Source organism: Haliotis cracherodii, unplaced genomic scaffold, assembly GCF_022045235.1.
Source record: "Haliotis cracherodii isolate W230 unplaced genomic scaffold, xgHalCrac1.p SCAF_9, whole genome shotgun sequence".
Lineage (NCBI taxonomy): Eukaryota > Metazoa > Mollusca > Gastropoda > Lepetellida > Haliotidae > Haliotis > Haliotis cracherodii.
In genome coordinates, this window is record NW_027266343.1 from 51,713,481 (window position 1) to 51,726,977 (window position 13,497).

At 37.5% G+C, this 13,497-nt stretch overlaps 1 protein-coding gene across 1 annotated transcript; it reads right to left on the reverse strand.

Annotated features, from left to right (window-relative positions):
* Nucleotides 1-3,331: 3,331 nt before the first annotated feature.
* On the reverse strand, nt 3,332-13,457 carry LOC139451968 (uncharacterized). Its single transcript, XM_071233251.1, has 7 exons — nt 13,247-13,457; nt 9,756-9,869; nt 8,824-9,075; nt 7,428-7,593; nt 6,560-6,678; nt 5,134-5,290; nt 3,332-3,470 (listed from the first exon to the last, which is right to left on the reverse strand). Exons 1-7 carry the CDS (start codon nt 13,455-13,457, stop codon nt 3,332-3,334), a joined length of 1,158 nt encoding a protein of 385 aa, XP_071089352.1.
* Nucleotides 13,458-13,497: the final 40 nt, after the last annotated feature.

Consider the following 13,497-nt stretch of genomic DNA (forward strand, 5'->3'; position numbering starts at 1 on the left):
TTAGAGGCGTATATATAGTAGGGTATGCTATATTAATTATCTGTGGTGTGGGCGTGTATATATTGGGGTATGCTATGCAGTGTCGTAGGCGTATATATACATAAAGGTATGATATATCAATTATCAGTGGTATAGGCGTGTATATATTAGGGTATGCTATATCAATTATCAGTGGTGTAGGCGGGTTTATAATTATGTATATATTAGGTTTTGTAATATCAAATATTAGGTGTGTAGGCATGTATATATTAGAGTATGCTATGCAGTGTTAGAGGCGTATATATAGTAGGGTATGCTATATCAATTATCTGTGGTGTGGGCGTGTATATATTGGGGTATGCTATGCAGTGTTGTAGGCGTATATATACATAAAGGTATGATATATCAATTATCAGTGGTATAGGCGTGTATATATTAGGGTATGCTATATCAATTATCAGTGGTGTAGGCGGGTATATAATTATGTATATATTAGGTTTTGTAATATCAAATATTAGGTTGTAGGCATATATATATTAGAGTATGCCATGCAGTGTTAGAGGCGTATATATAGTAGGGTATGCTATATCAATTATCAGTGGTGTAGGCGGGTATATAATTAAGTATATATTAGGTTTTGTAATATCAATTATTAGGTTTGTAGGCATGTATATATTAGGGTATGCTATGCAGTGTTGTAGGCGTATATATATTAGGAAATGCTATATCCATTATCAGTTGTGTTGACTTGAATACATTTATATATGCAATTTCAATTATCAGTTGTGTAGGCATGTATATATCACGTTATATAATAGGGTATGCTGTATCAATTATCAAGGGTGTAGGCGTGTAGATATTAGGCTGTCATATATCAATTATTAGTGGTGTAGGCTTGTATATATTAGGGTATGCTAAATCAATTATATGCGGTGTAGGCGTGGCGTGTATATATTAGGGTATGCTATACCACTTATTAGTGGTGTAGGCGTGTCTATATTAGGGTATGCTATATCAATTATCAGTCATTCCTTATGTCTTAAATTCATGACAGGTTCTTTGTCTCTTTGAAACTGTAAACTCCTTCCCTCAAATTTCACATAGGTGTTATCAATAAGGAAGTCCAGCATTTCACATTTCGTTCTCATGACGTTTGCTTTCAATTGCACTTTTTCGAAACTTTGAACATAGAGATGTAAACATATCGTTGGTAACAACGTTTTGTAACAGATGCCCCATGGATCAAGAAATGCATTTTGGCGTCCGGATTTTCACAATTATTTTCCTTCAAACACACATTCATTATCCCGAGGAAAAAGTTGGTTATTATCGAATAAGCAAGCATGTTTTACACACTTTATGTGATTATTGTGAGACCTTATATCTTCTGTTCTTGTCCCCCATTACAGGGTCATGCCGAAGGTCACAAAATTGCATGATAACAAATACAGGATGAAAATATTTGCATGAAAGAAAATAATTTTATTCGGACACGAAACATTTCAAAACTGGAATTTCAAATTAGGTCAATGGTTATTATTCAAAACCAACTTTCATATCGTGACTGAGTGTTTAGTAAGTACATAGCTGTTACATAGCAGCGTAGGTTTACCTTAAGTTAATTTGTCCGACCTTGTGAAACCCTGTTCGTGAACATCTGGTGCTGTCCCTCATTTTTATATTATTTTCACGACCATTTCGTCATTTACACCAAATGGAATCTGGGGGCACGGGTGGCCAAGTCGTCTAAGGCGCCGCGATTCGCTGTGCAGAGTTGCGTCCCTTGGGTACGTCAGAAACCTATGATTGTGGGTTCGAATCCCGGTTCGCCCCGATTATGTTTCTAGATTTGTCAGCACCATACCCGTGCTCGTGGGTTTCACCGAAGTGGTAAACGTCTGAAACCTGCATCACTTCGGGCTTTCCTCCCACATTAAGCTGACACGCCGCGATATAACTGGAATACTGTTAAAAGCGGCGTAAAACCCAACTCACTCGCCAAAATGGAATCTGTTTCTCCAGAAAGTTGAGACTGATTATTCTCTGGCATTGACGTTTCATATTTGGTTCATACTTACTCCCTCAACTCTAGGAATATATCAAGTCCTATATCAAGTAAACTATCAACATGAACTGTTAATGTTGTTAACAACATATTTTATTAATTACGTAAGTATTTCGGATTTCTACCTTCAATGGATAGCCCAGTAATAGACAGTAATAAAGAAAAGCCGCATTGATTTTGAAACTTGAAGAAAGTGACATAACATTGACTTTGGAGTTAAAGTTCTGTGTAAACGTTGGCTATGTAAATTGTGAGAAGGTACGTTAGACACTACTTGTCAACATATCAACATAACTATGACGTTTTCATTAGTTTGTTCCTTACAGACACTGTACTCACTAATGACAAAAGAAACGAACATGTTGTAAGTGTAGAAAGGTTTATTGACAAAACAATGCCCCTACACTTTTTTTGCATTCTGTAATTCTCGGATAACGTGGTTTCCGATATCAGCTCATCCTGAAAATATAAGGCGAATTCAGATTAGCAAATGAATTACTTCATTCACCCAAACGCACATACACATACAGGTACAGACAAAGTCATACACGAGATCGCAAACACCAAACTTTAAACGCTGGCATATAATTGACTCTAGTAGGATCCATCACATGGACACGGAAGTTGTATGTCTGTTACTTGAATTTGTTCATACTTGAATAGTTTCATATCTTAAGTAATAACAATGCTTTGATAAAAGTTGACAATATCTTGTAGATCAAATATCGCTGGAACCTTGAACTGTTTTGTGCAAATAATCACTCGCTAACAATTACTATACATTTAATTTGCCACTTTCAAACAAAGGATGAACAAATAGCTTGTCCCATACAGTATACAAAAACACAGTTACACTGAAGGGAAGAAACGTCTTGGCTCAGGGCGTTTTACTGGAATCAACAAAACATAACATACCGTCATCGAATCCCGCTCATGTGCAGCTGTGATATGAAAACCAGAAAATATGCATCTGAATTACAATTTAACGTTTAACGAAAGAGTCGGTAAATTATATAAGCGGTCTTCTCCTCTAAACACATCTGACACATCTAATTGTATAAACTGATTTTTTTGATAACCCTTATTCGAAATTATTAAGTGGATATTTTTGACGGATATTAAGATTGGACTATTTACAATCACAATTCAGTCATACAAAGCAAGCTTTTAAGCTGTTTGGAAGTGCAATAGATGTAACAAGAAAGATTATAATGTTCAACTCTATGTTCAATTAGTAATTAATTACTTGGTCGTTGTTGTTGCTGGATGTGTTATAAAGGAAATGCGTCAGTTACTAAGCCATTTTAACAATTCATACCAGAATGTTGGATTACACGCAATAGACGGGCATGAAGAAGGAGTCGACATGGTGTATGTTAGCGATCCAACAAAAGTAAATGATGTAGCATTGTAGATCTCAATATCCCTGAAAGAAGAAATCTCCATTTAGTCACCTTCAATCTACCCGATTGAAGAAACTGAGGAAAGTAGGTCAACATGTGGACTGTGCAAATGATACTGATTCCTCAAATTAATGTTATGTTATATAACTTATTCCAACGCTCAAAACAGTCAACAACAAATTGAATGAATGCACCCTGATAACCAAAGGCGCATCTTAGTTCGCCTTGGGGAGCTTATCGTGAGTACAATCGACTTAAACAATTGGATGCAGCTTCTCCAAGGTTCACCCTGACCTCTAAGATACATGTATGTCCAACAGTTTGACAGTACATGCCAAGCCTGACACCAAGATGCCTCCTTCCCAGCTACCTCTCTCATATCCAATCTGAAATCTAGTTCATTACCAACGCAACCATACTGGTATGGTGAGGTTCCTTCTAAGAATATCTAGCAGTTACGTTCCAATCCAGAACGTCTGCCTCTGACTCAACGAACTAAGACACCCATCACCCCCTTTAACTAAAAGTATATCATGTGGCGTCCCTCACCTCCTTTAACTACAAGTATATCACGTGGCGTCCCTCACCCCCTTTAACTACAAGTATATCACGTGGCGTCCCTCACCCCCTTTAACTACAAGTATATCATGTGGCGTCCCTCACCCCCTTTAACTACAAGTATATCATGTGACGTCCCTCACCCCCTTTAACTACAAGTATATCATGTGGCGTCCCTCACCCCCTTTAACTACAAGTATATCATGTGGCGTCCCTCACCCCCTTTAACTACAAGTATATCATGTGGCGTCCCTCACCCCCTTTAACTACAAGTATATCATGTGGCGTCCCTCACTCCCTTTAACTACAAGTATATCTTCTGGCGTCTCTCAACCCCCTTTAACTACAAGTATATCATGTGGCGTCCCTCACCCCCTTTAACTACAAGTATGTCTTGTGGCGTCCCTCACCCCTTTTAACTACAAGTATATCTTGTGGCGTCCCTCACCCCCTTTAACTACAAGTATATCATGTGGCGTCCATCACCCCCTTTAACTAAAAGTATATCACGTGGCGTCCCTCACCCCCTTTAACTACAAGTATATCATGTGGCGTCCCTCACCCCCTTTAACTACAAGTTTATCTTGTGGCGTCCCTTACCCCCTTTAACTACAAGTATATCATGTGGCGTCCCTTACCCCTTTTAACTACAAGTATATCATGTGGCGTCCCTCACCCCCTTTAACTACAAGTATAACATGTGGCTACCATCAGCAAAAGATCCAGATATAAAAAGGCACAGGAACAGGATGCAAGGCCGCATGTTCAGACTTAAAACACAATTCAATTTTTATATAATATACTTACTTTCAGTTAATTATTTTTCACAAATTATGGGATAGAAACCAACTCTGACCGAAGAACTCACTCCTATCTTTTAATTATCAAGTCACATGATGTAAAAAGGGCTCCGCACAATGTACTGATATTTACAGTGTGCAAAGACTTAAAATTCTCCACAAGACTGACATTGGTTCAACATTTACAGATGAATTACCAACAAATGCAAATCTAAAGAATAATAAGATGCCAACAATGCATTTTTCTTGTTTTGAAGTAAGAAAGTTTATTGTGTCGAACTGAATCATTTTGTATATATTCAAAACGTATTAAATCTTTTTTACTCACGCATCATCTTTGTTTGCGACGTAGATGAGGGAATCACAGGGGCTGACTTTAATTGAACCACAGCAATCGTCGTTTGGCTTTTTCAGCTGTTTGTATATTTCCTCTGCAGGATCATAGACGTACAGGCCACCGGGTTCATCACAAAACACTATTCTTCCTGTATGAGAGAGTGAGTGAGTGAGTGAAATGGATTTAGCACCGCTAAAAACAGTATTCCAGCTATATCACGGCGTGTCACCTTGTTATTGGGAGAAAGCCCGAAGTGATGCAGGTCTAAGACGTTTATCACTTTGGTGAAACCCATGAGCAAGGGTATGGTGCTGACAAACATTATACATTGAAACATAATCAGAGCGGACCGGGATTCGAACTCAATTTTATAGCATGCCTAAGGGACACTACTCTGCACCGTGTCCCCTGTGTATCAGAGTGAGTGAGTGAGTTGGGTTTTACGCCGCTTTCAACAGTATTCAAGTTATATCGCGGCATGTCAGCTTAATGTGGGAGGAAAGCCCGAAGTGATGCAGGTCTCAGACGTTTACCACATCAGTAAAACTCACGAGCACGGGGGTGGTGCTAACGAACCTAGAAACATAATCGGGGCGAACAGGGATTCGAACCCATAATCATAGGTTTCTGGCCTGCTGAGGGGACGCAACTCTGCACAGCGAATCGCTGCGCCTTTGACGACTTGGACACCCGTGCCACCTCCCTGTGTATCAGAGAAATGTAGAATAAATATATGAACCTGATTCACCTCAAAACTCTATTCTACCTGTATCAGATACATATATAGTAGCGTGTCTCCTGTAACCGTGTGTGGGTTACCAGGGTCAAGTTTGAGCAGCAATATGCTGGTTAGCATAGTACAGAACAGTCAATTAACACAATACAACTCACATATAATTTTGCTATGCTATGTAATTGATTTAAATACATACTAGGCAAATATAAATGTGTATACGTACACACCTATCATATATATTCATGTAAATAATTACGTTGTTTTGCACTATTTACAATCTCAAATATATCAACACGAGTGGATAAAAGTGGAAAAATTCCAAGGCTTGCCGTGGAAATTTGCCACTGTTATCATCGAGTGTTGATATATTTGATATCAAAAGACAAGAGGGATTTTATTTATCATCCAACACCATTTTTCCAACTTTTTCAATTTGTAGACAGTAATTAGCAGTGTCTTCAGTGTAAAAAGTACTGCTAACAGCTTCAGTAGGAGAGCCATTAGTGATGTTATTTGATTGTGACGTCATGGTAAACAATAACCAGTGAAGTCACAATGGTCTGCAAAGCATTGTGATGTAATTTCATTGCAGCGCTATCTACAGATCTCACCCAAGCGATATCTCCTGTGGGAGCAAGTTTTGGATGATAAAATATAATCAATTGTATTAATTTCACCTACCATCTTCGAGAACTACAAACTCGAGAGGCGGCTCTGAAAACTTCAGGACTTGTTCCCAGTCACCGATGCCGTTGAGTGGTTTTCGAATGATTTCCTGACCATCACTCATGTACAGGTAACTGCAGCAAAAACAATATTGTTTCATATATTGTTTAGTAGTTTCGTTGACTTGATCCATTTTCTACCCCTCATTATACTTAACGGTTTTAACGATTAAAGAATACACAATAAGAACACCAGCCATAAACTATTCTTTGAACATAAATGTAAATATTACAAAACGTCAACCCCCTGTCAGCTCTCCGTTACACCGTCACAACCATATATCTTGTGAATCCTGTCCTGTTCTGTTACATATAGTTTGAAACACATTTAGTTTGCATATAATACAATGACAATATATACAGGATACAGGATGCAGTCGCCTGTATGTGTATATCTGCACTCACAACTCCCACATTATCATTATCTTCTTCGATTTTCAAGGTCACGTAATTAAATTTATGTCCCTCTTAGTTTGAAATATACCATACTTTGATAAATTTAGGTCTGAATCCGTTGACAAATTTCCTCATGTGAGTGTGTATATTATATATCAAAGTCTCCCCCGATGACATAATAAAGGATTATAGACAGCAGGTAGTTTTACCAATATCATCGACAAAACTCGTTCTATTATTATAAGAAATCTCTGCTAAAATCAGAGTCCATTGTATGATTTCGACCATATAACAAGCATTTCTTAATGAATCACTATCAAATAGTGACAATACTATCATACTATCACGATAGCCATGGTAACTGCGTACAGTTAAAGATAACGTGTACTTTCACAATACCTTGCTATTCTGCTGTCAGATGTACATACCCGCCACAAATGTAAATGTTGCCAATATCGCCTTCATATAAGCAGAAAGGGACGAAATTATCCCCAAATCTATCGACCGTATAGATGCCATTTAGAGAATCGTCGTCGAAGGTCATGGCGACATAAACGAGATTCTCAGCAGTACTGAAGGTAATGCCATTTGCGACTCCTGTCTCTGGAGGTCCCGACAACAAATCAATGACAAATTAAGACCTATAAGGATTAAAAGCGTCAGCAATCGTCACATGAAGGGATGTATACGTGCATATATCTCATGTAAAAGTTTAACAGGGTAGTTGTAAGAATATGACAGGGTGTATACGTGCATATATCTCATGTAAAAGTTTAACAGGGTAGTTGTAAGAATATGACAGGATGTATACGTGCATAGATCTCATGTAAAAGTTTAACAGGGTAGTTGTAAGAATATGACAGGGTGTATACGTGCACAGATCTCATGTAAAAGTTTAACAGGGTAGTTGTAAGAATATGACAGGGTGTATACGTGCACAGATCTCATGTAAAAGTTTAACAGGGTAGTTGTAAGAATATGACAGGGTGTATACGTGCATAGATCTCATGTAAAAGTTTAACAGGGTAGTTGTAAGAATATGACAGGGTGTATACGTGCACAGATCTCATGTAAAAGTTTAACAGGGTAGTTGTAAGAATATGACAGGGTGTATACGTGCATATATCTCATGTAAAAGTTTAACAGGGTAGTTGTAAGAATATGAGAGGGTGTATACGTGCATATATCTCATGTAAAAGTTTAACAGGATAGTTGTAAGAATATGACAGGGTGTATACGTGCACAGATCTCATGTAAAAGTTTAACAGGGTAGTTGTAAGAATATGACAGGGTGTATACGTGCATATATCTCATGTAAAAGTTTAACAGGGTAGTTGTAAGAATATGACAGGGTGTATACGTGCACAGATCTCATGTAAAAGTTTAACAGGGTAGTTGTAAGAATATGACAGGGTGTATACGTGCATATATCTCATGTAAAAGTTTAACAGGGTAGTTGTAAGAATATGACAGGGTGTATACGTGCATATATCTCATGTAAAAGTTTAACAGGATAGTTGTAAGAATATGACAGGATAAAAGCATTATCTTTCCAATTACATGTCAGAATTAGAAGTGAATAATTTCATACGATGTTACAGTTGATTGGGACAAAATGTCATTTCCTAAGATCATTAGGTGCCAGAAAGGAGGAGGGGAGATCCGAGGAGTACGTTTCCATATTAAATTTCCAAGTGTTAGAAAGACTCGACACATTGTCATACACTCAAATCATAAGTGGCTTTGACATGGGGATGCATTGCAGGTCCGAACAGATGCATTTTCTCAACAAACAAATTGATAAGAGATTTTGAACGAATGTACATGAGACGGTCATTAACGTACCACGATTCTGTGCTAAAATATAGTCCTTTCCTTTGGGCATGGGTTTACATATGAGAATAAAGAAATTGTTTCTGTAGTAATCTAATGCATAGTCGGAGTTATCGAAGGGGCTTTCCAGTGTCAATCCGTCAACACTAAAACGTGTTGTGAAGCCATTTTGAATGAAACCATTTGGATCCACCACGGCAACATCAGTTCCATTACACGAAGCGACGAACACCGCACCGGTACCTTCAAGTATATAGCAACAACTTAAAGTTAACGCGACAGGGATTACATTGCGCATACAATTTTGAAACTTGATTGGAAGTAACGATTGTAAGACCATGCCCGAGTTAACAAATGGCAAATTATCTCATTAGTTAATATTTATTTGGTGTAATGACTATATTTGTTTTAACGATATTACACAGATTCCAGGGATCTTGTATCTTTTCCTGTCCTCTCGGGCAATCAACTGAGCCACCACGCTCAAGGTCCAGAAAAGATTCCCCAAAGCACTACACATTAAAGATTACATATTTCTATATACTTTCTAATGTCATGATTATTATATCATGAATAAAATGCTCTTGAATTGCAAAGGGCGTGTGATAGAAAGTTTAACTACCCAGTTTTAAAACACGTGTCATGCTTTTACTTATAACTGCTGAAGTTCTCTGCACTGGTACCCTCGCCGTGTAAAACTGCATCTTTGTACTAACAGTGACCATTTATTGTTGACTTGGTTTAATGGTGATGTTTTAATGGCCTGAATCAAACTGGCCGAATCTGCCATCTAATCTCGGTCTTAGCTCTCTGTGGACCAAGTTTTAAGTCCAATCAACAGTTAATCAGTGAATTTATCGCTTCTGGGTATATGATGTAATTGCAATGCAAGAAAATATTGTTCCTGTTTCTAAAAGACTTACGGTCTGGGCAGTCATCTGGAGCGGCGGTCTTGGCGGTCTGGACTGCAGTAGAGAAAGCTTGAAGAGCAGCCAAGAAGGTGTTGACTTTTGTTTCGAAACACCTGGGGGGGTCACCTGCAAGATGATAGATTTATTCTAAAATGATACTTGATTACGGAAACCCTAAATCATTACAGAATGTACAGACGCTTTACTACGTGATGTAGCATGTGAATTGTATATCGTTGCCAAATACCTGAGATTATGTCATGTCAGAACAGGTGTGATGCACGTGATGTCGGAGTAGTGATTTAATATACGCGTAACATATATGCTGTCATTGCCACTGTAAGCAAAACAATAAAAACAACCAAATAGCCAAATGAACTTTACCAATGGAAACTTTTTTATTCTAGGTCTACCAGAGATTATTTGTGGACTCTTTTGTCAGTAGAGATATCTTATGATTATGTACATTATTTTGTCACTTAAATTATATCATTGTTGTGAAGAAGGAATTTGGCATAGAAAACTTAGATTGTGTTTTGTGACTTTACAAATAGTTATACTTATACCACATAAATATAACATGCACAGGTTTAGATTGGATTTCGTCCGGATGATTGTTTAATAAATAGCCTAATTGACTGCTGGTGTAGATACAGATGTGCTGAAGGTGAGTAGAGACTCATTACAGATAAATGAGTGGCATGTGAAGGACAACGCCAATGTTTGAGTGAGTGAGTGAGTGAGTTGAGTTTAACGCCTCTTTTAACGTTATTCCAGTTATTTCACGGCGTGTCAGCTTAGTGCGGGAGGAAAGCCCGAAATGATGCAGGTCTCAAACCTAGAAACATAATCGGGGCGAACCGGGATTCGAACCCACAATCATAGGTTTCTGGCGTGCCCAAGGGACATAACTCTGCACAGCGACTCGCGGCGCCTTAGACGACTGGGCCACCCGTGCAATGTCTCCCCACGAAACTGTAGGATAAAAACTACTTGTCCTGCAGGTAAAGGTGTCCAACCCCTTTCCATATTCATAAGAAACCACCGCAAAAAAGCAGAGTCGCATGTACGAATCCGACTATTTCATGAGCATGTGTACACTATCAAATAGTAATGATAACAGGTGTTACCGGACAGGTGAGTGTATCCTAACCCAAAGGAAGCACCCATCACAAACACTTGCAAAGGCAAGTCAAGTACTCACCTGTAAAAACATGGAAATATGGTACAATTCAAAATAGGGAACTGCATCAGACACATTTGTGTCATTGTTGGAAATGTTATCTAGAAGTCTACAATATAACTTTTTGGAACTTCTACAAATGCCTTGATGGTTGTAACTCTTATCAAAGGCTGGAGCTGCCTGAATATTGATCCACATAGATGGAATATTTACTTTTGGAAAGTTGAAATCATCCCTCTTGCTACACAACTGTGGATCGTAAGGCATAGATTTATGTATAAAACAGATGATGTGGTTTCATTGGTATATTTCATTTTAAAACTCAGGTAAATCTGGGAATTCATTGTTGAAATTTGTCACTGAGATGGAATAGAGTTGACTGTAAGTATCTGCCATTTCATTGCAGTACCCCCACCGCACCCCAAACAGCAACCCAACCCTCCCCCCCCCCCCCTTTTTTTTCATTTATTCATGTTAATTGTCCACGAATTTACATGGCCCTGTACATTGCCTGGTGGACTGGCATACCAGGGTTTATATTTGGGTTTGAGTTGCTTAAAGCAATAATACTCATCTAATTATTCAGTACACATTTATTTTTATCTGCAAGATTAACATTGTTATACTGTAGTACTTTGTATTGTATTGCTAGTTCTCTTTTAAATATTCTAAAAAGGCAGTCGGTTTCAGTTACTTTACATTTGTACACAATATACTTTGATAGCAGTAGTAAATAATTCATCAAAGTACACTCCTCTGTGCCTCCTTCTATACCATACAATACAATATCTCTGTAAGTATTATAAATCTGATTATGTACATTAACTTTCGCCCATTTAAAGAATTCTATCCAAAAGGGTAATACATTTGAACAGTGAAACATGTAATGTCTAACAGTTTCTATACTACCACAATGTTCACATACATTACTTTCTTTAATGTTAATTCTATTTAAATACTGATTACAAGGAATGATTGAGTGTAGAATTTTCAACTGCAGTTGCTTATACTTGTTTCCAATTCTCATGTCCTTTACAAATATTTTCTATGTAAAAACATCTTCAATAGCAACTTTGAACACATTATAGATTGTATTATACCAAAATTTACTTTTACAAGGTGTGTCAGCAAGTCTGATTCCGTTAACTTCAGGATGTGGTTCAATTTTTATAGGACCCACGTTTTGGAAACTAAACATGTTCTGCCCTATTGCCTTCCTAATAGCATTGATATACCTACTATATTTTCTTGGTGTTATGTCAATTCCATATTTCCTAGCAATTGTTTCGCGTTGAAAGAAATCCCCATTCTTTTTAAGTAATGCCTTATATAAATAATGCCCGCATCTTTCCATTTCGCATCAAATATACTTTTTCGATTGATTAAGATATTTTTGTTATTCCAAATTATTTCATTATAGATGTCTTCTTCTCTTTGTGCAAAAAAGGTCTCCCACAAGGATACAATTTCTTTATAGAATAATGAGATTTTTAATTTATTTTAATTTGGAGACTTGGAAGTTACAGTTAAGTAAGAATTCAAGCGAACCAATGCTTTTAAAATAATGTGCAATAGGAAGTGTCCAGATCTTCTTAGAGAAATACTTGCCGAGCCAAACTAGTTTTAACGCTGCGTTAAAGGTCCCAAAATCTAGACCATTAATGCTACCTTCTCCTTGTTTTTGGATTAACCGATTTCTTGATAATTTTTATGACTTGCTGTTCCAAATAAAGGTAAACAGTTCTCTTTTGATTATTTTGATTATTTTTGGTGAAAAGGAAACACAACTTGCTTGATGGACTAACCTAGAAATTCCTTCAGATTTGCTTAAAAGACAACGTCCATATATTGTTAAATTTCTACTTTTCCAGATTTTAAAACGTCTTTTAATATTTTCTTAAGGTCTTTCAATATTTTCCTCGTGACACACCGTATCAATAGCATCTATCATTACGCCAAGAAATTTATATCTATAAATTTTCTTTATGCCAAAAGGAGGAATAAAATTGTCTTTTCTAAGTGACATTACGACTGATTTATCTAAATTCAGTTTTAAGCCGCTGTAGGCCCTTTGATTTAAATAAAATTCCAGGGTTTTCTTGACCGATTTTTTATCTCTCAGAATGAGAGCCGAATAATCTGCATAATATATTCCTTCTATTTCTTTTTCTCCAAATATTAGGCCATTAATGTTTTGATCTTTTGACTTAGAAACCCAACCCTCCCACTGCATCTCCCCAGCACACGAACACGCTTCCCACAGACAGAAAAGGTTTAATAAGTTGCATATAACCAAAGCAAAGCTCATTATGCTACTTACTCAGGCATGGACACTGTTCGGCGATGACGTCATAAACACAATCAAAGCCGTTAATAATGTTGGTGAGACTGTCGCAGAGGTCTTGAAGCTTCTGGTTCACCCGACCTGGTACTGGACACGCTGAAGATCTTCCGTTTTGCGTTCCGGCTGAAGCTTGTTGGGCGAGGAAGGCCAGGAGGAGACACGTGAAGTAGTTGGAGGAGAACATCATTTTGATTCTTCAACCAGCTACTGACAAATATCAAACACAG

Excerpts from the sequence above, each read along its gene's own strand:
- LOC139451968 (XM_071233251.1), bottom strand. The coding sequence starts at position 13,457 with ATGATGTTCTCCTCCAACTACTTCACGTGTCTCCTCCTGGCCTTCCTC. Across the intron at positions 9,076-9,755 it reads TCCAGATGACTGCCCAGACC|GTACCGGTGCGGTGTTCGTC; the intron begins GTAAGTCTTTTA and ends ATATACTTGAAG. Across the intron at positions 3,471-5,133 it reads GTCGCAAACAAAGATGATGC|GGATATTGAGATCTACAATG; the intron begins GTGAGTAAAAAA and ends TTCTTCTTTCAG.